Source organism: Marmota monax, unplaced genomic scaffold (genome assembly GCF_021218885.2).
Source record: "Marmota monax isolate L192 unplaced genomic scaffold, Marmota_monax_Labrador192_F-V1.1 WCK01_AAM20220418_F8-fsc00045, whole genome shotgun sequence".
Taxonomy (NCBI): Eukaryota; Metazoa; Chordata; class Mammalia; order Rodentia; family Sciuridae; genus Marmota; species Marmota monax.
Genome location: NW_026692132.1, coordinates 10,766,123 through 10,790,672, shown reverse-complemented (window position 1 = coordinate 10,790,672; position 24,550 = coordinate 10,766,123). Strand labels below are relative to the sequence as shown.

General features: G+C 38.8%; 1 protein-coding gene across 4 annotated transcripts; it reads right to left on the bottom strand.

Annotated features, from left to right (window-relative positions):
- Nucleotides 1-14,437: 14,437 nt before the first annotated feature.
- Mmp27 (matrix metallopeptidase 27) lies at nt 14,438-23,585 on the bottom strand. 4 transcript variants are annotated; one of them, XM_058586652.1, is made up of 10 exons: nt 23,428-23,585; nt 22,398-22,636; nt 21,202-21,350; nt 20,982-21,113; nt 19,317-19,478; nt 19,020-19,137; nt 17,668-17,798; nt 16,766-16,925; nt 16,103-16,206; nt 14,438-15,195 (listed from the first exon to the last, which is right to left on the bottom strand). In XM_058586652.1, exons 1-10 carry the CDS (start codon nt 23,527-23,529, stop codon nt 14,957-14,959), a joined length of 1,536 nt encoding a protein of 511 aa, XP_058442635.1. In that variant the 5' UTR covers nt 23,530-23,585; the 3' UTR covers nt 14,438-14,956. The 4 variants fall into 4 exon arrangements, with proteins under 4 accessions (XP_058442635.1, XP_058442634.1, XP_058442636.1 ...); XM_058586651.1 differs by having other exon boundaries at nt 14,442-15,195; nt 19,020-19,140; nt 23,428-23,584; XM_058586653.1 differs by having other exon boundaries at nt 14,444-15,195; nt 19,020-19,140; nt 22,398-22,518; nt 23,428-23,558.
- Nucleotides 23,586-24,550: the final 965 nt, after the last annotated feature.

Here is a 24,550-nt window from a genome sequence, read left to right as displayed (position 1 = left end):
GTGTTGTGTCTCCATTCTCATTTGTTTCTAGAAAATTTAAAATTTACTCCTTGGTTTATTTCTCCATCCATTGATTGTTTAAAAGTAAGTTGTTTGGTACTGATTTTCTACTTTATCACTTGCAGTCAGAAAAGATACTCTATATGAACTAAGTTTTTTTAAAAAATATTTTTTAGTTGTAGATGGACACAATACCTTTATTTACTTATCTTTATGTGGTGCTGAGGATCGAATCCAGGGCAACACACATGCTAGGCGGGCATTCTACCACTGAGCCACAACTCAGCCCCTGAATTAAGTTTTAAAAAATTTGTTGAAATTTGTTTTGTGGCCTATCATATGGTCCATCTTGGGGAATGTTTGCATGTTGATGATAAAATGTATATTTGGCAGTTGTTGGGTGGAATGTTCTGTAGATATTGATTAGGTTCATTTGATCTAGTGTGCAATTTAACTCTGCTGTGTCTTTGTTGATTTTCCATCTTGACTATCTGCACCTCACTGAAAGTGAGATATTATAGGTCTGTAAGTATCATTGTAATGGAATCTATCCCTTTAAATCTATTACTATTACTATTGCTTTATATATTTGAGTGTTCCAATATTGGGGGTGGGCATGTATATTTAGAATTGCTATCTTCTCTTGCTGAAATGGCCCTTTTATCATTATATAGTGAACTTCTTGTCTCTTTTTTCTACTTTTGACTTAAAATCTATTTTATATGATATAAATATGGCTACCTATGCTTTCTTTTGCACTCCATTTGCATGTAAGTTTATTCCACCCCTTCGCTTTCAGTGTGTATGTGTCCTTAGAGGTGAAGAGTTTTTTGTAAGTAACATATGGCTTAATACTTTTTTTTCAAACCATTTAGTTATTTTAAGTTTTTAAATTGGAAAACTTAATACATTTGCCTGCAAGGTAATTATTATTAAGTATGGGCTTACTATAGTCATTATGTAACTTGTTTTCTAGTTTTGGGTATTTCCTTTCTTTCTTCATCTTACAATTTTCCTTTGAGGCTAAGGGTTTACTCTAGTAGTATATTTGGATTTCTTGCTTATTATTTTTGATTTGTCTATTACAAATTTTTCTTTGTTATTATCATTTGGCTTGCAAAAACATTTTTGATTGTACCAAGCTATTTTGAAATGATAGCAACTTAAGAGTCATAAAGATAAGGACAGAAGCAAAGAAAGTATACTAATATAAGTACTAGATACTGCAATCTTTTTCCCACACTTTGAATTTTTGATAGCCCATTTTACACCTTTCTATGTTGTCTATCTATACATTCTTCTGTTTCTTTGATTCATCCTGGTATTGATGCTTTGTAATTGTCATGTTTTTAATTTTATAAGTGTATTTTTCAGCTCAAGATTTTGTTTAATTTTTAGAAATTGCTTCCATCTCTTTGTTAAATTTCTGCTAGAATATTGAAACATGTCTCTGTGTTTTATTGAAGATTATTGAGTTTCCTTAAAGAGCTGTAGTGAATTTTCTGAGAGATATCCAACACTGATACTATTTGATCAGTGTCTGGCACCTTACTAGGTGAGATTGTGGCTTTCTGAAAGTTCTTGATGCTTGTTGGTGTGTAATGTCATTTGGCATTGAGGGATTAGGTATTTATTCCAGTCTTCCTAATCTTATTTGGTTTGTGCCTATCTTTCCAGAAACTCTAAGTAATATGCTTTTTTTCCTCTGAATCCATAGTCACTTCACTATATCAGCACTGTACGGCATCAAGGTCCTGATTTGCTGGGAGTCTGCTGTTTGGGTACCGTCAATGTTTCAGTAGTAGAGTACAAACCAAGCCCAGGTTTGTCCCAAATACACTGTTGGTGTATTATTCCAAAAGAACCAGGAGAGTATCTAGAAAGAATAATCTGTTCCCACAAGCCTCTCCCTGAGACCAGGGTAGGCCCAGTTGCCTGATCTACAATTACTGGCCTGTGGTTAGGCACATTGGGATTCATCTGGTCTTGGGTCGAGTCAGTATGATGGACCAGCCCTGGGCTCCTATGTCACATCTGTGGCCATCAGTGCCACCAAGCTATGTCATATTCTGAGCCCAGAGTCTGCTAAAACCGGCTAAATACTGAGGTAGAACCAAGACCTATATGGCTATGGGCTGCCAATTCCTGAGATGAACTCATGACCCAAGATTGTTGCAACCAGCCATTGGTGATGCTAGCTGGGCTAGAAGTCCAATAGACACACCTGGAGGTATTCCAGAGCATTGGTCAGCAGGCCAGCCTGGGGATGGAGGCTGTTAGAATTTTCTCAATGATAAGTCTTATGCTTACTGCCTTGTCCTACCCCCTGGAAATACAGCCTATACCACACGACGCTGCCTAGGCTGATGCTAAAAGCCAGACGGTGCCTGAATCTCACTATGGGAACCTGCTCAGTCTCAGTGGTGCACTGAAGCCCATGCTGCAGCTGGCAGTGAGGAAGCTCACAATGCCTGTTCCATTGTGGTACAGTTTTCTGCCTGGTACAGGGGCAATTCTTGGGCCATGTCTGTGAGCACTGACCTGGCAGTAGCTGTGCTTACCAAGGTTGGTGAACAGATGGTGGAGATAGTTCCGTGGCAACCAGGGATGCCAATCTGGGTTGCACACAAGTCTTATAGCTGCAGGGGCCTCACAGTCTCAGGAGGAGGGCTGGCGCCCTGGGCTCACTCCAAGGTTGAAGATAATCCAGGTTGAAACTTGTTTCTGTCCCAGTGATGCACAGATCTATCTGCCTGAGGCCAGAGCAAGTCTAGAGGCTCCATCTCTGAGCTCTGGCCTGCATATGGGGCCTTTGGTTTCTACCAGTTTCTTCCTGGCAGTCCTGGAACTGGCTCTTAAAGCCCCATGTTAGTTTTTATGCCCTGCTCCCCAACAGGGGAGCCTAGCATTGGGGTTCACTGTGGTAAGCCTGGTACTGGGTTTCAACTATTAGGACTAGACTTAAGTTTCTCTCCCTTCCCAAGCAGGAAGTGTCTCTTCACACTTGCTGCTTGGAGTTGGGGCAGGGGTAATGTGGACAACTCATTCCTTTCTGCCTTCTTCAGTGCATCTTTTCATTTTGCTATTCCAAAAGCTGGCACTGTGGTCACTCACCTGATTTCCTTAGCTCATGTGAAGGCAGTTTGGGTGTGAACACCTGTTCAACTTGGTGTGTCTATTGGGAGATGATCACTGAAGGACCTTATTCAGTTATCTCTTGCTGGGTGAATCCTATGAAGATGTCTAAAGACTATTTTTTCCAATGTCTTAGAGCTTTTAGATGATGAAGTTAGAATTTAACCTTGATTTTTTTGAGGACAAACAAGTTACATTGCCTACCTGGAAGCAACCTTGAGCATTTGCCAAAGAAACTAGCTTTTATTAGACACCAGTGAGTGTTCTCTGAAACCAGGTAAACTAAACCTTATTATGGAGGAAATACTCATATTCAGGACTTATGGGGGAGAAAGTACCAAAGGTAAATATCAGTTCAGCCAAAGAACTTCCTAGCAATTATGTCTGTCTGTAGTGGAATAGGATGCAATGAAAACAGATAGGCATTGGTCATCACTATGGTTGGACAAAGATGTGTTTGGTCCAGGACAAGTCTTATACTTTTTTTTTGTCATTTTACTGCTTTGTCTGGGTGTTTTTTCTTTCCAGTTTACTGGTGTTTTTCACCCCCCTAGTTCGCCACCTTCCCCCTTTCCCCTGAATACTAACCCTTTCCCAATTCATACATTTATCTTGCCTGCCTGACTCCATAGGTATTTGGTTTGTTGACCACCTCAGTAATTTGCAAGTGTTTTAATGTCCTACTAAATTTTATGGGATATTAACATTTTAAAACTATTGAATCAGTTTATTTTCAGTACAAAGGTTAATACAGAAATAGTTCATCATTACCATAAACTTTGTGTTTTTTTTTTCACAATTAGAATAAAAACCTAAGGAAGGAAAGGATAACAATAACTGGTATTTATTGAATTATGAATGTGAGTGAACATAAACTTTGATTTTCTGAGTTTTGTGCCTCTTAATGCTTGTTGTCTCCACACAAATATTAATAGAGACCTGTTTAATTTTTAAAAATGTCTTTTAGTCTAGGTTCACTCAGTCCATCCACCAGGGGCAGTCTTTGCTGCTTGTTTTCTGCTTATCACTTAAGAAACTTCTGTCCATATGTAAGTACACATACTAGTAAAAATAGCCTTTCTAAAAAAAATAAATAAGAGCACATTTATATACATATTTCTTGACTTAGCTTTTCTCATTTAATCTTACAATTTTTTTTTCAATACACAACCCAGTATTAAAAGTAATATGAATGCATGGCTGATTTAAAGAAAAAAACACTTTTATTTTAAAATGATTATAAATTCACATTTGCAAAAATTATGTAGAAAGGACTCAGTTTGCCACAATCACTCACCCTCCAATGGATACATTGTACATAATTACTATAAACATCAAAAGCAAGAAATTGTCATTAGTACAATGTGTGTATTTCCCTCATTGTTTCAACGTGTGGATTCTCATGATCATCAGTGCAATCAGGATATGAACTATTCCATCACCTCATAGAGCTGCAACCCTTTTACAGTTACGTGTGCTCCCCTGTCTCTAAACCTTGGCAACCACTCTTGTGTCTTCCCTCCACAGTTTTGTCATTTTGAGATTATATAAATGAAACCATCTAACATGTGACATTTTTTAGTCTGGTGTTTTTTTCACCTAGCATAATATCCTTGAGGTCCATCCAAGTTGTTGCATATATTGAGAAGTTCACATTTTCTCTCCAAAGACTTCATATTAGAATCTGCTGAAACAATCTGGCAGTGGATAAGTGGGAGGAAAGTCATAAGAAATTTATTTGATCATAGTTTTATAGGAAATGAGAGCCTTCAGATTGAAGACCCAAAGACCCAGGGTGAACTATCCATTTTTCTACTTAGGTTGGATGAAGCATGGACAGCAGTTTAGAAATATGATTGGGCTAAAGGTTGTGACCTACAGGTAACAGACTGCAGGAGAAAACCCAGCAAAGCCAGCCTGTTCATATTCTTGGTCTCTGTGTAGCATTCCTTCTTCCTGGGAATCAGATTTTATGACCTACAACCAAACAAGGTGGGTCACAGAATTTCTTCATGATCAACTCTTAGAAAGGTGGCAGAAAGTTGTAGTAACATTATTGGACTTTATAGCTGGCTTTGGTGAAAAGGAGTTCAGGTTTCTATGACCTGACTTGGGAAAGAAGAATTCTAAGTTCATGGTTTGCTTCAAGAGAGTGTGAGTGGTAAAAGACAAGAGGGCAAAAGAGGTCAGAAAGAAACTGCTACTGAGGACGTCACTTTTGGGGTAAGGTTTTCTGGGCTTCAAAACTTTTATCCAACTTTGTCTCTTTTAGTTTTTAAATAATGTTCCATAGGTTGGGTAGACCAGCGTTTGTCTAATAATTTACCTGTTAAGAAGCATTTTGGTTGTTTCCAGGTTTTGGCTAATATAAAAACAACTTCTATGAAAAATTACTTACTATTTTTTTGGTGAATATCCATTTTTAATTTTTTTAGTATAAATAGGCAATTACTGGTATGTATGTTTAGTTTTTTTCCTCTTCAAAATTGCCAAATTCTTTATATTAAGGTACATTTCGCATTCTCAAAGTGTACTATTTTACATTCTCACTGGCAATGTCTGAGACATTGGATTCTCCATATTCTCACCAGCATCTGATATTGGCATCATGTTTTGTTTTAGTTATCCTATTGGGTATTGTAGTGATGTCTCACTGTGGTATTAACTTGCATTTTCCTCTAGGCTATGTTGAATATCTTCTCCTGTGTTTATTTGCTATCCAGGTCCACTCCTCTGTGAAACGTCTCTTCATGTCATTTACTCATTTTCCAATTGGATTTCTAAAATTGAATTTTTGAGCATTTCTTACACTTCTTAGGTATGAAATCTTAGCCAGCTGTGTGGTTTGGAAATATTTTCTCCCAGTCTGTATATTCTCTTTTTATCCTCTTAACAAGCTCCTATCATTGTGCAAGTGTTTTAATTTTGATGAAGTTCTTTGAGATCTTTTCATATAACAATTCAGAACTAGGTCACTCTTTTCAGTAGTTGCATTGTGTTCAGTTGTATGCATGTACAGTTAATCAGTTCCCAAAAGACTTATTTAGAGTATAAATAATGATTTCCAATGAAAAACCATGCTGCAATATCTATGTTATTCATCTTGTATATGTGTGTGAATAAATGCTTAGGATAAATTCTTGGAAGAGGTGTTGACTAGATTAGAAGGTATATTGTAATTGCCCATCAACTACAATGTAACAGTTTACAAGTGCAAAACAGGATAGGGGAATTTCTATTATCTTGTATTCTCATCACCAATTAAAAAAAATCATAAGGGGCTGGGGGTGTAATTCAGTGACAAAGTGTGTGCTTAGCATGCAAGAGGGAATGGGTTTAATTCTCAGTACCACTAAAAACACAAAATTGATGATCTGAGCGGTTAAAAAAAACTCAAAGCTTTTTATTGTGTTTCCTTAATTATGAGTGAGGTCAAGCATAGATTCCTATGTAAGCTCTCCTTACATTGGTCTTGGCGATCTAGGAACTGTTTGTTCCTATAATTGGGTCATTGATTTTTGTGACTTGGTGGTTATTTTCTTACTGATATTAAAAGAGCTTTTGACATTAAAGAAGGAAATGATCATTTTCCATAAGAAAACTTTTTTCCTGTTTTGTCTCGTGTGTGTGTGTGTGTTTCTTTAAATTTTTTTTTCCATGTAGAGGATTAAGTTTTTATTTGGTCAAAATTTTCTGTTTTTCCATTGTGACTTTTGGGCTTATAACTTAGGTAAAAAGGAAAAATATATGTTAAAAATTTTCATTCCTAGGTTTTCTCTTGGCACTTTAACTAGTGTAATCTATAACAACAGTTTAAATGGAATAGAGGCTTTTTATTAAAAAAAAAAATTTAAAAAAAGTTGTTTGGAGAACCTCAGCATGAGCAGCACCTGGGAGCTGGTCAGAAATGCAGAGTGTCAGACCCTACTCAAGGCCTTTTAGCAAAATCCCCAATGCATAAGAAAATTAAAGGCACATAAAAATTATCCAGACACTGGAATAGACTGTTTTTCTATTAATGGAATGATGGAGGGATCCTGCAGGGGAGTCCCTTTTCAGTTCACCAAAGTTTCCACTAGATGGCGCAAGGAAAAGTTTAAATAATGCTTAAGATTTGAAGATTTGAGTTCAGAAAATTGTGAAAACAAGGCTTGACTTTCAGTTTCCACTGAGTCAAGGATCAATTTTATGAGAGGTTAATATAAAGCTACTCCAGGTCTGTGCTTAGGAGGAAGTGACCACAGATGTCCAGTTTGGTGACTTGTTTTTATTCCTCTGGTCATTGGTTTGAATGCTCTGTTACTGGCTAAGTCTAATATTTTCTTCTAATAAATTCATGGAGATTTGTGGAATATAGTTGCTATAAAGCCCTAGAAATGGGGGGTCTTGATCTCCTTGATAGAATTACCCTCTTTGGGAACTGCTCTCTTCAAGCTAAACCCAGCTGGCTCTGCCATTGACTAGTTATACCTACTGTCCTGGGCTTTCATAAGCACTGGGAAATTACTCTGTCCTCTCCTTCCTTCACTCAGAACCAAAGGGGCAAAAAAAGAGAAAGTGATTAATGGCAGCCCTCCCTGGGCAAGAAGAATAAATCAGGAATTGTCTCACAAACAGGCACTTCCCATTCCCCTGACCATCTAGTCACACCAGGCATCACGACAGACAGAAAGATGCTGTCTGACCTCAGATTATTCTCATGAGCATATTCTCTTTTGAAGTAGTTTGTCAGTTGATTTCTGAAGACTCAGAAATCTGCCGAGTTCAGGTGGTGGTGCTCTTTTCTGGGAAAAAATATTTCACAACTGGTTTTAATCAGTCATGCTAGAATTCCAAGTCCTCAGCACCAGCTAAGGGAGTTGCTTATTTTCTTAAGGATGGAGTGGCTGCTCATTAAGAAGCCCAAATGAATGTGAGGCTGGCTTCTAGTTGATGAACGCATGGCACAGATATTGGGACAGTTAGAGGAGACTGCGCGGGTGGGAGCTAGCTGCCTTCATCTAAATCCGGAAGTTAAATTTATGGAATCAGACCCAAGAATGGTCATAGGACTAAGGTCTTCTCACATATTTTCTTTGGTTTTCTGTCTGTGTTCCCAGATCTTCATTATTGTAGCCACAATAGAATGAGAAGGACAAAAATAAATGAGGGTGGGGCGGTACAAATTACAATGGCCAAGTGTACTCTCCTGAACTGCAGCATCAGCATAGCCTGGTGTGCTTCCCACTGCTGTGACAAATACCTTAAAAAGTCAGTTCATAAGGAAAAAAGGCTTATTTTGGCTCATGGTTTCAGGACATGGTGGGCTGACTCTGTTGCTGTTGGGCCTGTGGGCAGTCAATACAGCATGTCAGGAGCTAATGGCAGAAAAGCAAAGCTGCATGCCTCATGACAACCAGGAAACAAAGAGAGAAAGGAGGGTCTGCGGTCCCCTGCCCCTCCAAGGGCATGCCCTCAGTGGCAAACTTCCTTCTGCTAGACCTCACCTCTTAAAGGTTCTACTGCCTCTCAATAGTACCATCTGAGGATCAATCCTTTAACACATGGACCTTTGGGGGTCATTTAAGATCCAAACGATAGCACTTGGGAACTTGTTAGGAATTTCAGGCTCCACTCTCCTGCTATTATGATTTAATTGGTCTAGAGTGGAGGAGCCCAATTATTGGTAATTTAAAAATCTTCCCATATTATTGTATATCCAGGCTTGAGAATTACTGCTGGAAGAAACAAATAGTAAAATGCAGAGAGAAAATATGGCCCTTTCTTCACAGATATTCAAAGCGTGAATGATTTTCTTTTGTAAAGGCACTGGAGCTCAGTTAGAACAGCTCAGCTCTTACATCTTTCTCAAAAGAGGGGAGAGTTCAGATATCTACAGGAGAAGGTCCAAGGAATTAGGCCAGGTGTTGGAAGTGCAGCAACATCAGTCAATCATTGTTTTCAGGTTCTCGCATTCAGGGCAATGAAGCAAAGAACTAAGATCAAGGTACTCCCACAATGAGGTGAAAGCCACGAGGAATTTAAACGTAGGATAAGAAAAAGGGGACCCAGCAATCCAAACCCAGGATCAACAGCCTGCAATCAAGGAGCAGGATAGCTCCCTCTCAGTAAGAGAGGACAGCAGCAGAAAGGCCCCTTGGAGGCGGTGCCTACAGGAGAGGATCAGGGTTGGCCCAGTCCACTAGATGGCAACATTGGGCTGCAGCCTCCACAGGAAATTGAACATTAGCGACTTGGGCACTATGATGTGAACTCCTAAGGAAGCAGCGGCTCTGTATTTTGTGAACACCTGCTCCCACTAGGACCTGCTCCCAGTGTCTTACAGTCCTTGGAGTGCCTTTGGCAGTTACGAGTTTGGGTATAAAGTTTTAAAATGACTGAATGTTTTGTTTTTCCTGCAGAGCCTAGAATTGAACCCAGGGCCCCATGCATTTTAGGCGAGTGCTGTACCGCTGAGCTCCACCTCCAGCCTGTGAATATTCTCTGGATTCTATCATTCAGTGAGTTGTATTTTAATACTCCCCAAATCATTGATACCTTAGGTTTGTGTCTTATGGAATAAATTCAGGGAATTGTTGGGCATGGTGGCACATGCCTGTAGTCCCAGCAGCTCAGGAGGCTGAGGCAGGAGAATTGTGAGTTCAAAGCCAGCCTCAGCAATTTAGTGAGGCCCTAAGCAACTCAGCAAGACCCTGTCTCTAATAAAATGCAAAAAAGGGCTGAGGATGTGGCTCAGTGATTCAGTGCCCCTGAGTTCAATGCCCAGTACCTAAATAAATAAATCCAGGGAACTGAAGGCCCAAACAAGACCCTGGAGGTGTCACCACAAGATTCCTAATCTCAATCAACATGCATTTCTGAGGTCCCCTTGGTATTAGAATCTACACTGAATAAAAGACTCTTAATTCATGGTCCCTACATTTAAAAAGAGGGTAGTGAAGGCTAAAACAAATAGTCCTCAACCACAAAAACACAGGATGGAAGACAAAGATTGTCATATATGAAAGAATTGTAGTAAAAAGAACACAGAAGCATTTGCCAAGTTATAAATTCCATCTTTGTTATCAGCTAGTGTGTATCCTAGTTTTCTTCTCTGTAAGTAATAAAATGGATCTGTTATCTACTGTGTTTCCTTCCATTAAGGGTTATCTTCAGAAACAGATAAGGTCATGGACATGAAAACAGTGAAATAAAAATTTAGATTGTCACTAGACTATTTGCATAATCTCGCTCTATACAAACAACTTGCAAGTCAATTATTTTACTTATTCTTTTTATTGTGAATTAGGGATTCTCAGGCTGAGAGGGTGGGGAGTTGAGGCATAGCTGGGTTCCTCTGAGCCTTTTTGACAATTGTAGTTTGCAAAAATGCCTGCAGGACCCTATGCAGGTGCCACTGGGTCCAGCATTACCTAGCTTACCATCAGTTGTCCCTTGCTGTGTTGTAGGATTGCTTAATGGGGAATGCATTGTGTTTCTTCTTTTTACTCTACACACATTGAGAAAATAAACCACAGTAATTGTGAAATCAGAACTTTGGTGAAATACATTGCAGCACAACCCGTAAGCACATTGTGATGGACCCTGCTGGGAATAGCTACAGGTTTGAGGGTGAACAGGAGAATCAGGTTGTCAGAGGTGAGAAGATAAATGTGTGGAAGGGGTCTTTGTTTGGTTCTGAGTGGTGGTGAGTATAGGGCAAGATAGAGTGCCTCTCCATTCCTCCTGCAGAATATGCCCATGTTCTGGGCTGGAGACTCCATGCCCCGGTAAGTCATGCAGGGTGAAGTAGCGAGCTCAGTGACACATGGCAGAGAATGAACACTCAATCAGAAGAATGTACCCACATGCATAAAAGGGATTGCTGTGGAGATTAAACTTTATTGTACCTTTCTTTTTTTTAGTCTGTTAATTAATGATGGGGAAATCAGTTCTCAATTTCTTCTTGTCTATCTGGGTCACCACCTAGGTAACCTATTCCAGTCCCATGTTCCGTGTTTCTACATAATGATAACTCTCAAATCTCTTCCTTCCTTTCCTTTCCTTTCCTTTTTCTTTCATTTCCCTTCCATTCCCTGCCCCCCTTCCTTCGTTTCTTTCCCAGGGGTTGAACCACTGAGCCACATCCCCAAACATTTAATATTTTATTTTGAGACAGGGTCTCACTAAGTTGCTCATGGTCTCCCTAAGATGCTGAGGCTGGCTTTGAACTTGCGATCCTGCTGCCTCAGCCTCCAGAACAGCTGGGATTACAGTCATGCACCACTGCACCTGGCCCCCTCTCAAATTTCTATCTCCATACCCAGGTTCTTCTCTGCACGGAAGACATATACATCCAACTGCCTACTGGACATCTTGATTTTCTTGTCACAGTTATTCACCTCCCAGTGAATGCACAGTTCTTTCTTCTACGTTTTCAGAACAGAAAGTGGGGTTACAGCTGACTCTTCCCTTTAGATCACAGCACACATACAATGCTTTAAGAAATCCATCATCCCTCCCTTCAAAATATGCTCAAGACTATTTCTAACTGCTTCACCATCTACTGCCTGGATTGTTGTGGTAGCCTCCTAATGGATCTCTTTTTTTTTAATTTTTAACTTTATTACTCTGGTGTGTTGTTCTCAGAGTAGACAGCCCTCTTACCCCAAAATACAAGTCATATACTAATGTTTCAGATTAAATCTCTCTAGAATCCAAAGTCTGTAAAATGGCCTTTAAGGCCTGACATGATCTGTCTATCTGACACCTCTCCTACTTCACCGCCATCCCCCTTACTCTGTGCCTCCCTCAACTTCTCCCAGCCACAGGAGATTCTTCACTGTTCTTCAGTTAAGTACAGCACATTCCCACCTCAGGACCTTTGCACTTACTGGCACCCCCCTGGAGCACTCTTTTCTTCAGATACAGTTTCCTTGTTCACTTCTTTCATATTTAGGTCTCAGGTCTTCACCATGTGTGCATCTAATTCATTCTAGGACACACAGTTTTTTACTCTCTCTTCTCTGTGTTACCTTCCCCTAAGTATCAGTCAAGTATCAACCAGGAAAACAAAAATCACTCTTAGTATTTGGAGCAGGGGGAATCAGCAGGAATCCACAAGCCTCCTGCTCTCAGGGAGGAAGGAGGGAGCCACCTGGATAACCTGGTGTGAGCAGAGACCACGGTGGTTGTGGCAGAAGCTACAGAATGGGAGACACAGGCCTAGTACAGATGCTGCCAAGGGAGGGAGAGGGAGACACCTGGCTGCTCCCTTCCTGCAGCCCTCCAGTCTCCCTCCACCCCTCCCCTTAGATGAACTCCCGGGAGGCCTGCGCTCAGCCTGCAGGGGGCAGTACCCACCACCAAGCTCTCAGCAGAGGGCAAACAAGCTGGGCACTGGCACAGTCTGCTCTGTTTTTCCTCAGACCAGGTCTCATCTTTGACATATTTGGAAATTTTTGTTTATTTTTGGTTTCTCTGCTTGAGTAGAATGTCATATCCACGAAGGCAGGGCTTTGCTGTTTTGTTCACTGCTGCATCCACAGCCCCTGAAGCCCTGCCTGGCATTCAGGAAATGTTTGTTGAATGAACAAATATGTCTCAACAGACAGTGCATCTGACTTCTAGTGGGAAATGAGTGAGTATCCGCTGAATGGATGAGGCTGAGCCACAGTTTAACACCAAGTTAATTGTTACGTGAAAAAATAACAAGATGCCCTCTTGATTGAAGTCTATCTCAGGTATTATCATATTATGACTAATAAGATTACATTCATTTGGATAACCCTATAATTTATGATTTATTTTCAAATGTGATTCTTTTGAATCCATATGGTATTTCCTGGGTGATTTTAGACTCTGGCAATTTCCGTTCATCTTTCTGAATTTGTCCCGTTGAAATGCCCCTACCTGATGCCTTTTTACAACTAACTTTTAAAAATAACAGTTCAGAAAATTTGAAACTATGAACTGTCAGAAAAATAAAAATTAAAAAATTGGAAGAATAAAGCAATTTTGACAATAAATGCTTGCATTATTTATTACTAATAGAATTGAACACTATAGTCTAAAAATGGGCAAAAATGAAGTATTAAATCTTAAGATTAAAATAAAATCTGGCTTTATTCCTAATTAAGCAAAAAACACTCTGACAAACTACACATACGGATCAGACAGAAACATTTCTCTGTTTTGGAAAATTTTCACTTTAAGAAGGTCTACATTCATTGTTAACTATTGTTTATATTTTCTTGATCTGTCCTAGAGACTGAATGCTAAGGGATTTCTCAAAGTAACAACTGGATTTTGATTTCCCTATGACTACAGATAGATTTCTGGATAATAAATGAATATAGAATTAAAATTCAGGATATTGTGACCAATTTAAGTATGTGAAATATGTACCAGGAGATTTGTATATGCGATATTTGTACCAGGGATTGAACTTCCCCAGCCCCTTTTTGTGTTTTATTTTGTGACATGGCCTTGCTAAGTTGCTGAGGCAGGCTTTGAACTGGTGATCCTCCTGCCTCCTGGGATTGTAGGTATGTGCCATTGAACCTGGCAAAAATATTTTTTAATTACCATTCTTCCTGAACACAAACAAGGGACTGAATGTCTACCTGAAAATATGTTGTGTGTTTCAAATAACTTCAAGACCAAAGAAACTCACCTTAATCTTCTGTGAGACAAATGATTCATTCAGGTGAGTGTTTTGAGAGAGCTCACCCATAAAAAATAATAGAAAGATCATGATATATTTCTCTCTTTGTCCTCAGACAAGAAAAATTGAAATAGATCATCTCTGTGTGAATTGATTTCTGTTCCACCTCAACTGCTCAAATCTCCAAAGTGAATAACACTTGTTGGTGTAGTCTTGTTCATGCTTGTTTTTAAAGCTGTTTCTTTTTTCTTTTCTTTTTTTTTAGACCTGATTACATGCTCCTGAGAGAACCAGAAGGGATCAATAAGTGTCAGTTATGCTCATTGTTCATGAGATTTTCCATACTTATTTTCTACCAGTTAACACACACTCAATATGTCACCCTGTCAGAATTAAGTTCAATAGACAATCTCCCATCTTCTGAGTGAGAAACTGTATGAAGAGTTTTGCTAACTGATTAGCATGGAGGTTATAAATGTAAAACTTTATTACAAGAATTGAGAAACTCAATGAATACAGGTGGAAAAAGAGGACAGAAACTCTATCCACAGGCTCAGTGGATACCCATAGATTTTAAACACATGGGAGAGATCCTTACATTTTTTGTATATGAGATGAGTGTGTGCAAAACTTGATTTTATCCTATCTAAAGAATGATTAAATGCTCAATGTTTGTGAAACGAGGGGGAACATTTCTATCCTACTCTTCTTAGTTCCTTAATTTTTGGGGAATTGTCTCTACTGTAACACATCCTGTGTCTGTCCAATTTCTTATCCTTTTCTTTGGGAGATGGAATAACTTATTTGATTGGTGAATTCAGAACATGCATAGAGATGAGGGATGCAGTTATTGGGTCTCTCAAATACCAAAGGACTAGACAAAATAGAATGCTACAAAATGGTTTAATAAATGTCTTTAGTATTTAGTTATAAAAAAATCTTACTTTTTCATATCCACAAAGCATAAAATACACTGAAGTAGACTCAGAAATTTTGTTTTACCTAATAATGTCCTCTTAAAAGAATCAGGTAGCTCAAGATGTTTGTTGGATCTCAAACCAATAAGCATTTAGAACTGGGATTGGTAACTTGATGTTAAAGAATGATTCTATTCTCCATTTAAGCATGATTCTGATTAAGAGATTTCTTGGGGTTTATTTGAAGTATATGAATTTATCAAGAATTATATATTTTTCTCAGCAGATGAACAATAATGAAAATAAGCAAGCTTAATCTTTTATCATATGATATCTTTACTCCTCCTGAATGTGCTTGCTCCTTGATACTAATATCAAATGATGAGTCTAATGGTTCTTTGCACTTGAACCAAGTATTGGGTCTCATTATTCGGGTTATGTTCTTTGCTTTAATGTCATATTCAAATTGCTTTGATCCACGGAAGAAATAGAAGAACCCTAGAGAAAGAGAATTGTGATGAGTTATCTTGCGTAACTGTGTAATTTTTTCCTTAGTTTTAAATCTTATGAATATAGAATTGAATAACATAAAGAACAAAGAAACTTGAGGAATTATATAGATACAATTTACTTTTCTTCTGTCAAGTGAAAAATCCTATTATTTTTATTTTCCTGAGGGGGAAGCCAAGGTATAAAGCTTAAGTTTCAAGGGACTTATTACCTTTATGGCCAGACTGTGGTCTATGCCAGGAGTTCTCAAACTAGGTTTCAATAAAATATCCCTGTGAGGAGGAGAAGACCCCTGTGTGTTTGGCTTTGGGCTTTACATTCCCATTTTATTAAACCTATTACACTTTTATCTGTTTTAGGTTTTGAGGTTCTGTGCTAGATGTCATTGTAATAACAGATTGTGTCACTTGAAGACTTCTGATTACCCCATGGTCTAGGCCATCGTCTTTGAAAATATAGTAGCTGGACTGTGCACACTAAATTGCTTGAATTTCTTTTAAAATTATAGATTCCTGAGTCTCACCTCAGTTCTACTATCAGATATGTGAAATTTGTATTTTCACCCATGAACTCCAAGTTTTGTACCTTAAACTACATACATGAATCCAAGAATCATTGTTCAGCTTGTGTGCTTAGTTTTCATACTTTTGGGAATATCTCTCAATGATGAGTAAAACTAATTTTGGTACTTTTTTTTTACATGTATTTGAGAGAAGTTCAGCACTTACTGACTCTGTGATACAATGTCTATAGGGTTGATGTTTATTATTTCATGAATGTACTTAAAGAATAGTAAAATTACACCAAAATCAAAATGTGTAAGATATTGTGCTGCTTTCTCTTACAGTCAATACAATCTCCCAAGTATGCTAATAGTTTAGGCATCAATGTTTACCATTACGCTGGAAAGCAGCACCAATACGGAGACCAATTCCTGGAAAGTGTTTTACCACTCTCTGTGGGTACCCTCTGTCCATGGTTTGGGTCATCTCATCATACCTGCATAAACGAATTTGAAAGTTTTCTACTGGATTTTTGGGGGAACTTAATTCTCTTAATACCCAATTTAGAGTCAAGCAGAGATATGGGGGAACAGTAGGACTGATAGAAGGAAACTAGTGGGATTAATAATAAAAATATGGCCAAGATCATGTTTGGTTAATACTATGTTCATAGTATCTTGAAAATAAAAACTGATCAGAGAAAAAGACTACATCATTTGTCAGACTGGTGCTATTCTGAGAAATTGTTAAATTAAACTGAGGGCTCAGCTTGGAGCCATCCTAGATTTTGACTGGATTTCTTTGTGTCATTGGCAATTTGGTTGACATCAACAGCTTTATCATTTTACCTTATGTTTATTTTTTAAGTTGGAAAAAGACTGTTGAACTCATTAAAACATCTTTTACTTTGGTAAATGTCATTGACCAGAGATTGCCTTCAACACAATTCACTTAAAAAAGACTAGATTCATTTTATTTTTGTCTGGGTCAAAGTGATGCTATGTGGAGATTGTTATCCATAATAAAAGGAAAGGGTCAATTGTCTGTAAACTTACCTCCAGCACCAAATGCCCACAAAGAAGTAGGTTTTTTTGGTGCTTTGGTCACAGACAGCTGCATCAATTTTCTTCACATGTCTTGGAAAGCCAAGTGTATGAATGGACTTGGGATAATCTGGCAAGACAGCATACCCTCTGATTGCCCAGAAGTTTTTATCTAGGAACAGAGAAAGTGATTATCTTCTGATCTCTTTCCTAAAAAGAGAAATGTCTTAAGAAGCTTGAAAATCACTAAATGCATAGTTCTTCTCAGCTTCAGTGCTTACAGACTAAGTAATCTCATGTCTATTTCTTCTTACCACTGCTTAGCTGCATATATTGTATTGTATATTTTTATCAACTGGCTTCACTGTATTGATTGCTTTTAATCAATTCTATCAAAACAATCAAGTGTGTTTGGACATGTTCTCCTAAATTTTAAACCCCACCTTCTCTCAAAGGGTAATAATCTAATGAAGTCCAGGTTAAAACTAAGATTGATGGAGTAAATAGAAGATGCCAGCTAAATTTGAATTTCAAATAAACAGTGGCTAATTTTTGGCATATCTAAAATATTGCAGGGGGTATACATATATTTGTTGTTTATTTGAATTTCATAGCATCCCAGATTTTAATTTGCCAAATCTGACAACCTTACAAGAAGGAAACATAAAAGAGAGATGGATTAATGGATAAACTTTTTTTTTTAATCACACAGATTTCTTTTAATCCCTGTGAAATTGGGATGCACAGCTTCAGAGAATCCCTGGATGGTTGTCCCTTTTGGCAGGAACCTCATATTAGTACAGGAGCCCTGTCCATTTGGCTTATGCAGGAAGATTATATTTCCTACACCAAAATGCTCACTGTCTAGTTCAGGCATCCAGAGGGACAAGAGGAATCACAATGAACAAGTTTACCTTTAAAAACCAGAATCTTATCTTTGGGGTTCTCATATGCAGCTTGAAGATCAGCTGGTAGTGATGGCCAAAGCGAAGCAATTAATTCGAACTCAACATTGGCGATATCGTAATAGATCCTCCATAAGTGCCTGTGTTGAACAAGAAACACTTCACACATGTAAGCCTCTGAATCTGTGTTGATGGAAATGTTGCAATCTAGTCTTGTCTTTTATCTAATTTGTTGGTATCTTATACAAATAATTTAGGGAAATAGCACAATTTCCCCCAGAAAATTTAGGTGGTTGTGAGTTTAGTTCTACCCTTTGGACCACAAAAATCAGGATATACCTTAGCATCCACAGTCTTGGGTACTTAGAGAGGCAAACTACCCGTGGTAATCCTAGAAATAGTTGAATGCTCTCATTTTTTTGCAGCAGCACCCAGCATTCTAAGCCAACATCAAGCATCCTAGGAGGAACTTTTCTATGCTAGTGTTTTATGGAATGAAGAGATATTATCATTGGCATGCCAAAATATTTCCTCAGAGTTTCCCTGTGGCTGTAAGATTCTGAATCTATGAATGATACTCCCTTCCCCTCATAGCAATTCCTCTCCAATATCCATAACAGATAGTCTCTCAGCCTCTGGTGGTCAGAGCATGGTAACGATGGCATGTAATAACAGTGCTGGAGTCCAATCATAAAGAGTCTTTCCTTTTGCCTGTATATCCTTAACAAATGAAATATGTCCCGATACTTTTCTCTGAAAATGTGATCATGGAATATGTAGTTGACACCCAGTGCTACAATTAGGTCCAATAAATCACATATAGTTAGAGAAGAGATTTCCTACTATAGCTAACATTTTTTTGATGCAACATTAAGAAATGGTCAGTGGTATGCAGACCCATGTCTAACAACTGGCTCTCCAGGTAAGAAAAGTCCTGAATTTTAACATTTGCTGCTTTCCAAAGTTTGATCACTCCAGCTAAAGCCATTTTAAGCTACCAATATGATGTGAATTGGTTTACAAAATTCTTGACAATTTAGCAATAGACTCCTGAAATCAGGTAAGAGTTGGTTCCCACATCCCATTGTGATAAGTTTTTTTTTTTTTGGCCAAGAAGTCACTGAGACTAGACTGGACTTCATTTCCTTATATTATGGTAATTCAAAAATTTGAATTTAAGTATTTAAAGTTAATGTATCAAATACATATATGATAAGTGCACATGGTAAAACATTCCAACGGTATAGATGGTTATAAAATGTAAAGTATTTTCTCATCCCCATGACTCCCACTTTATCCCCAGATCCCTTGGAAAGAAATTTCTTCCTAAGAAGTTGAAGTGTTTAAGGGAATGGGTTTACCTGCCTTTAAAGAACATTACTTCTCTGCGGAAGGTGGTGATAGCATCAAAAGTCAAGCCAGGGTCACAGGCATGAGGTACCATGGGCCTCCGTGGTTTGGCAGGTGCCTTAGGTAGCCCTTCTTTGACGAGAAAAGAAATACCACACTAAATTAAGAAGGCGTGAGGAAATAGGCCTACACAAGGACCTTACCTAAGTGAGTTTTGCTTCATAATATTTCAAGAAGCCTTTTTCTCAACTTCCTTTCTGGAGCTTCCTATTTAGTTCCCATACATTCAGATTTATAATTTTGCTCACCATAGATGGATTGAATTCCGTTGATATCATCCTGAGACAGTGGGTATTTGCTGGGATCCATGGAGACATAATTCGGGAACATCAAGGCTGTTTGATCATTGGAGTGAGAGAGCCCCAAGGAGTGACCAAATTCATGAGCAGCCACGAGAAACAAGTTGAACCCTTAATAAAATAGAAAATGTGAATACATGAGTGGATCAAAAGGAGAATGGTTGCATCTGAGATTAGAGAAGAATGAAGAAAATTCTTACTGCACAATAATTATTTTACAAGCTAGGCACCATCATTTATATCTGGGAAGTATTTCAATACTAATAACTGGCACTCATAACATCACAGGGAAATTTGACCCAGAACAGGTAAAAGACTTGAACTGGAGACTGAGAACTGGATGGTATTATAAAAATAAATAAATAAAAATGAAGTCAGCAGTTTTTGTTTGCTGCTCAGCTTTACTATATGTGATCACATTGCTTCTACTTATATTCTTCAGAGGTTCTCCACTGGCTGTAGGTTAAGACCAAGTATCTTCACGTAGCCCTCCATGATCTACTTGTTTACATGAACATATTTCTCCTTTATTCCCTTCTTGTGATGCTAACTCCTGTGGCAATGGCAGCAACAGCCCCAGATTTCCCCTGCTGCCTCAAGCTCAGCCATAATAGACCTCTGTTCTTCTCATAGCACTTCTAAAAACAATTGTTTCACATGCTCCAACTCAGCAGTGTGTGACCATGGATGGTTCTGTGTGGAGGCTTTCATTTTTACAGAGTATAGAACTGACTGTCCGGAGTCCCTTGGTCAGGAATGAACTGAAGCCTTGCATGCTGCCTGTCAGGAGAGCTACAACCTGTACTTCTCTGGGACCCTGAAGCCAGACACTGGGACAGAGATTGTTGGTTCAATGATAGGGAAAAAAAGAATGGAGAGAACCAGACAATCTACTGAGCCAGCTCTGTTTTAAAATGCACTCATTGTTATTGTAGTAAATGTCTGATTTTTGCTTGAAAAGTAATAAAATATCTCTGGGCCAGTGAAGCCCATGAAAAAAAATCAACTTACTTGGTATAAAAACCAGGGTCTAATTCCTTTGAATGATAACATGTTCATTCTTTTAAATAGATCCTCTATGGGCCATGAAACCACACATTATTCTTTAATCATAAGCTCAAAATTATTACTTCCCTAGTGTTTTCTTTTAGTCTTCAAGCAGTAGATGACTTCTACCATTGACACAACACGTAACGTATTCTGCCTTGTATGGTGTATGTGTGGGTACAGACCTCACACGTCATATAGGATCAAAACCCACTGAAGGGCTGGGAAATTTCTAGTGCAACTGTGTGGCCCACACATCACTTGACATAGTTTTAGACACATGGTGGACCCTCAGGCATTGTGAATTTATGAATGAGTGTGTGAATGATGCAGAATGATCATGGCAGGACTAGCAACTTTATGAGGGTGTTGTGTGGATAAGGCTTTGAGCTACACAAGCACCATTGTCTGAATAGATACTGAGCACTTTCATCAATGTCATCCTGGAAGGTGGAAAATTGTGGGGAAATGGGAAGTTTATAGGTAAAAGGAACTTGTTGCAATGTTCTTCTTTTCAGATATTCTTTAGAATAATATGACTTTGTTCCTAAAGAAAATTAGACTCACCTGATGTGTCCTTGGTTGTCCAGTTTTCATCCTCATCAAAGTGAGTGTCGCCACCCAGGCCCAGGCCAGGTGGAAAGGCATGGCCAAGAACTCCCAAGGGGCCATCAAAATAGCGAGGACACCGACCGTGCACTGAGAGAGATACAATTCATGAGAGAAACAGGTCAACCTGCTCACCTGAGATGAAAAGAGCCACACTGTTCTCTGTGGAAAGCCTTACCTCTTCTCCTAAAGGCAATCATGATGTCTGCAATCCCCTTGGATATCCTGGTGAATGTTAGCGGAGTAACCTTGCTCCATACCTCTAAAGCCTTTTGGATGGCCTCATCCACATCAACTTTTTCCATATCTGGAGTGTAGTTCATTATTCTTGAAAATTAACAAAAATTTAGGAATTGCTGGTTATACATTTCTGGTTTACCAATCTTTAGCTGCAGTTATTTTTGGTGTGGTGGTGTTATCTTATACTTGTAAACCACTTTATTTAAACGAAATACTTTCCCATATGCTATTTAAGTCAATTCTTTCTGCTTCCCTATGAATGATGTAGTATTATAATACTTTAACAAAGAGACTGCAAAGAGATTAGATGACTTCCCTAAGATCACCCCTCAGTGGGACAGCATTAATCTTATGCATGCATTTGCTTATCTATATACATTATTATAGATATGTTTTTAAAAGAATTGAGACTTATTTTCTTGAATGTATATGGAATTCAATTTTATTTTAAGACTCTTAGTGAAGAGCCACAATATTTTCAACTCTGGAAAATATTTTTCACTTGTTTATATTTCCTGTCTTGCTAAACCCACTTTTTATCTCAAGACCTAAGACTCAGTAAGATGAAGGAAGAACTATCAGAAAGGTTTCAGAGTGGTAGTCAAGGTTACTGCCTCTTTCTAAGATTGGGGACATGTACCATCCTCTTTCTGGCAATGAGCTGGCCCCCTATTCTTTGAAGTCTCTGAGGGCAAACCACATGTTTACACTGGGAGCTATGAGAGATTTGTCAGCTCTAACACACACACACACACACACACATGCACACCTCTAATATGAGTGCTTTTGCTCTCTGCAGACACTCATCCATGCCCTAGGCATCTGCAGTCAGATGGCAGGGCTTCTGGTCCTGAGCTCCCACAGATGGCAGAGCCTAGAGGTTAGAGTATATTTGCTGGAGCCCATCTCCTATGTAACCCTGGGTATGATCCATAACCTTTTGTTTTGGTTTCTCTCTGTGTAAGGTGGCAGTAACAGCAGTGCTTATATCAATAGGCTTGTCAGGAGGATGGAATACATGACCTCTAAATGTGGGGGTGCTCAATAAAATAAAGGGATTATTATCATTGTTTCTCGGAGGTTATATTCATATTCTTTTTGATCAGGTGGACTTAACGTTGGCAGAAGCATTACCTGTATGTGAGGTTGTGGTTTCTCCATCCAGGAAGAGTGTAGCCATACTGACCCACATCGGGCACCCCACACCTGGGTGTCTTCATGATCTCAAGAGTGCGTGAGTCCAGCTTTCCAGTCACTGTCAATCCAAAAAACGCTTGCATTTCTCGAATTTTGCCATCTAGGAGACTCCTGTTCTTGCTTTGAACAAGATGACTCCCTTCTATTTCAAGAGAGTAGAACTGGTTGAGATATGCCTGACCAAAAAGACAGAAAAAGGCACAGACTACCGGAGAGCAAATCTCCATCTCTGGATAAAACTAAGTGGCTTGAAATCCTTTCTGGCAGTAGAGAGGAAAATAAGAAAATAAACAATGAGGAAAAGATGAAAGAAAGGAAGCAAAGAGAAAATAAAAGAGTCACCCTGTTCTTTCAATGCCAAGAACAGGTTGATTTATGAGTAATTAGAACCAGCCAAACCACACAACCCATAAAAGACCAGACTTCCATAGAAGAGAATTCTACCTGATAAAGAGCAACACATCTTACATATTTTTGCTGTTACTTTCATTTTGGTATTTCTTTAAAACAAATTCTAGAAGAGATAGGTGATTATCCCTTTTTCTGATTTATTTGATGTAAGCAAATATAACCATTAACTGGACTGATTTTTAGGAGAAATCTCTAAAGCAATGTATTTTTCATGTATGTACAACTAGGGGCTCTGAGTTATAGATTTTGGGTCCTCCTGATTGTCTTGAAATTCATCTCTGGAGATTCCCCACTCCTGGAAGGGCCACCCCTGCCCTCCTTTCACTAATCCTTCACTAACTTCAAAGTTGTAGCAAATTCTGCTCCCTCCACCCTGGCCCACCCTTCACCTCTCACCCAGTCCCTTGATGTCCTTATAGCTAGACCAGTGAAAAGTACCTCCTTCTTGCAAGAAGTTTCTGGATTCTCGTAGGAGTTTTCTCTTTTTAGGTCCTGAGAGAGCTATAAAAATGAAATTTTTACTGATAGCTGTTAGAAACAGTTATTGAGACAGTACCTGAGCCCGGTGCATGTTTTCCTCATTTTCAGCCTCTCGATCTGCAGGAAATGCAGAGGAAAATGTTATAAAAAGCAAACACAGAGGCAGAAGGCTCTTCATTCCTCTTTCTCTTCAGTTAAATCCTGTTCCTATTTGTACAGAATTCAAAAAGCAATAGTGAGACGTGGCATGAATTGGCTTGTATCATCATTTAATTAATAACAGAAAAGAACATTTGCCATGAAGTGTGTCATGACTTGCTTCCCACCCACCCGCCCCCACCTCCATGAAATAGACTTGATTTCACAATCACAGTCTGTAATTATTTGGTAAACACATTGTTCACTATTGAACTGAATTCATGGTGCGGTGAACCTCCAAGTTACTTTTCTCCTTGCAAAGTTGGTAATTTTTCTATTCATAAATTCTCTAAGAGTTTGCAAAATGATTCTCTTTTGAAGAAACCCAAAATATCTTAGTAGTGAGGTATTCTGTAAAAACAATTGAATCAGGAATCATATTGTGTAATTAACAAGGTAAACATCAAATATTTATCAAGCACCTGCTCCTGTGTTGCCTGCCTCTGTGACTATAGCCAGCTTGGAGAACTTGGATTTACACAGACACTGATGTCGGATAAAACAGAGGCAAAGTCAGTTCATGAGGACTGAGAGGGACCAAAATCAGGGGGATCGCTGCTGGTGATGGCCCAGAGGCCTCATTTGGATCAGACAACTGGCATTGGGGCTGGCAGTGGATCTTGGAGGACACAGGAATCAATCCCATCGCATGGGATTGGCGTATGGGTGTGGGGAGGCCACAAGAAACAAGTAACAGCAGGAACCAGCCTTGGGAATTCTGGCCATGGTTGACAGAATAAAGGGCTCGTGGAGGAGATGGCTAATGGGAACGATGAAGAATTTGTAGAGGACCCAGATTATGAAGGACATCGAAAGCCAAATTTAACATTAGAGGTGAAGATATGGATAGTGTGAGCCCCTTGGATTAATTTCAACATGTTCTTTCCTTCTACACCACTAGTGATGACCAGGTCCTCTCACCTGTTCTTCTGTTTTTCTCTACCAATTGTTAAAAATTTCTTCCCTTTCTACCCAAATTTTAACTCCTCAATGCATAGTCC

Bases quoted from the DNA above. Each gene is read 5' to 3' on its own strand.
- Mmp27 (XM_058586651.1), bottom strand. From the start codon at position 23,529: ATGAAGAGCCTTCTGCCTCTGTGTTTGCTTTTTATAACATTTTCCTCT. The intron at 17,799-19,019 runs GTAAACCCATTC...TGTTCAACACAG, and splicing joins GTAATGTTCTTTAAAGGCAG to GCACTTATGGAGGATCTATT. The intron at 15,196-16,102 runs GTAAACATTGAT...CTCTTTCTCTAG, and splicing joins TGCTGCTTTCCAGCGTAATG to GGTTCTTCTATTTCTTCCGT.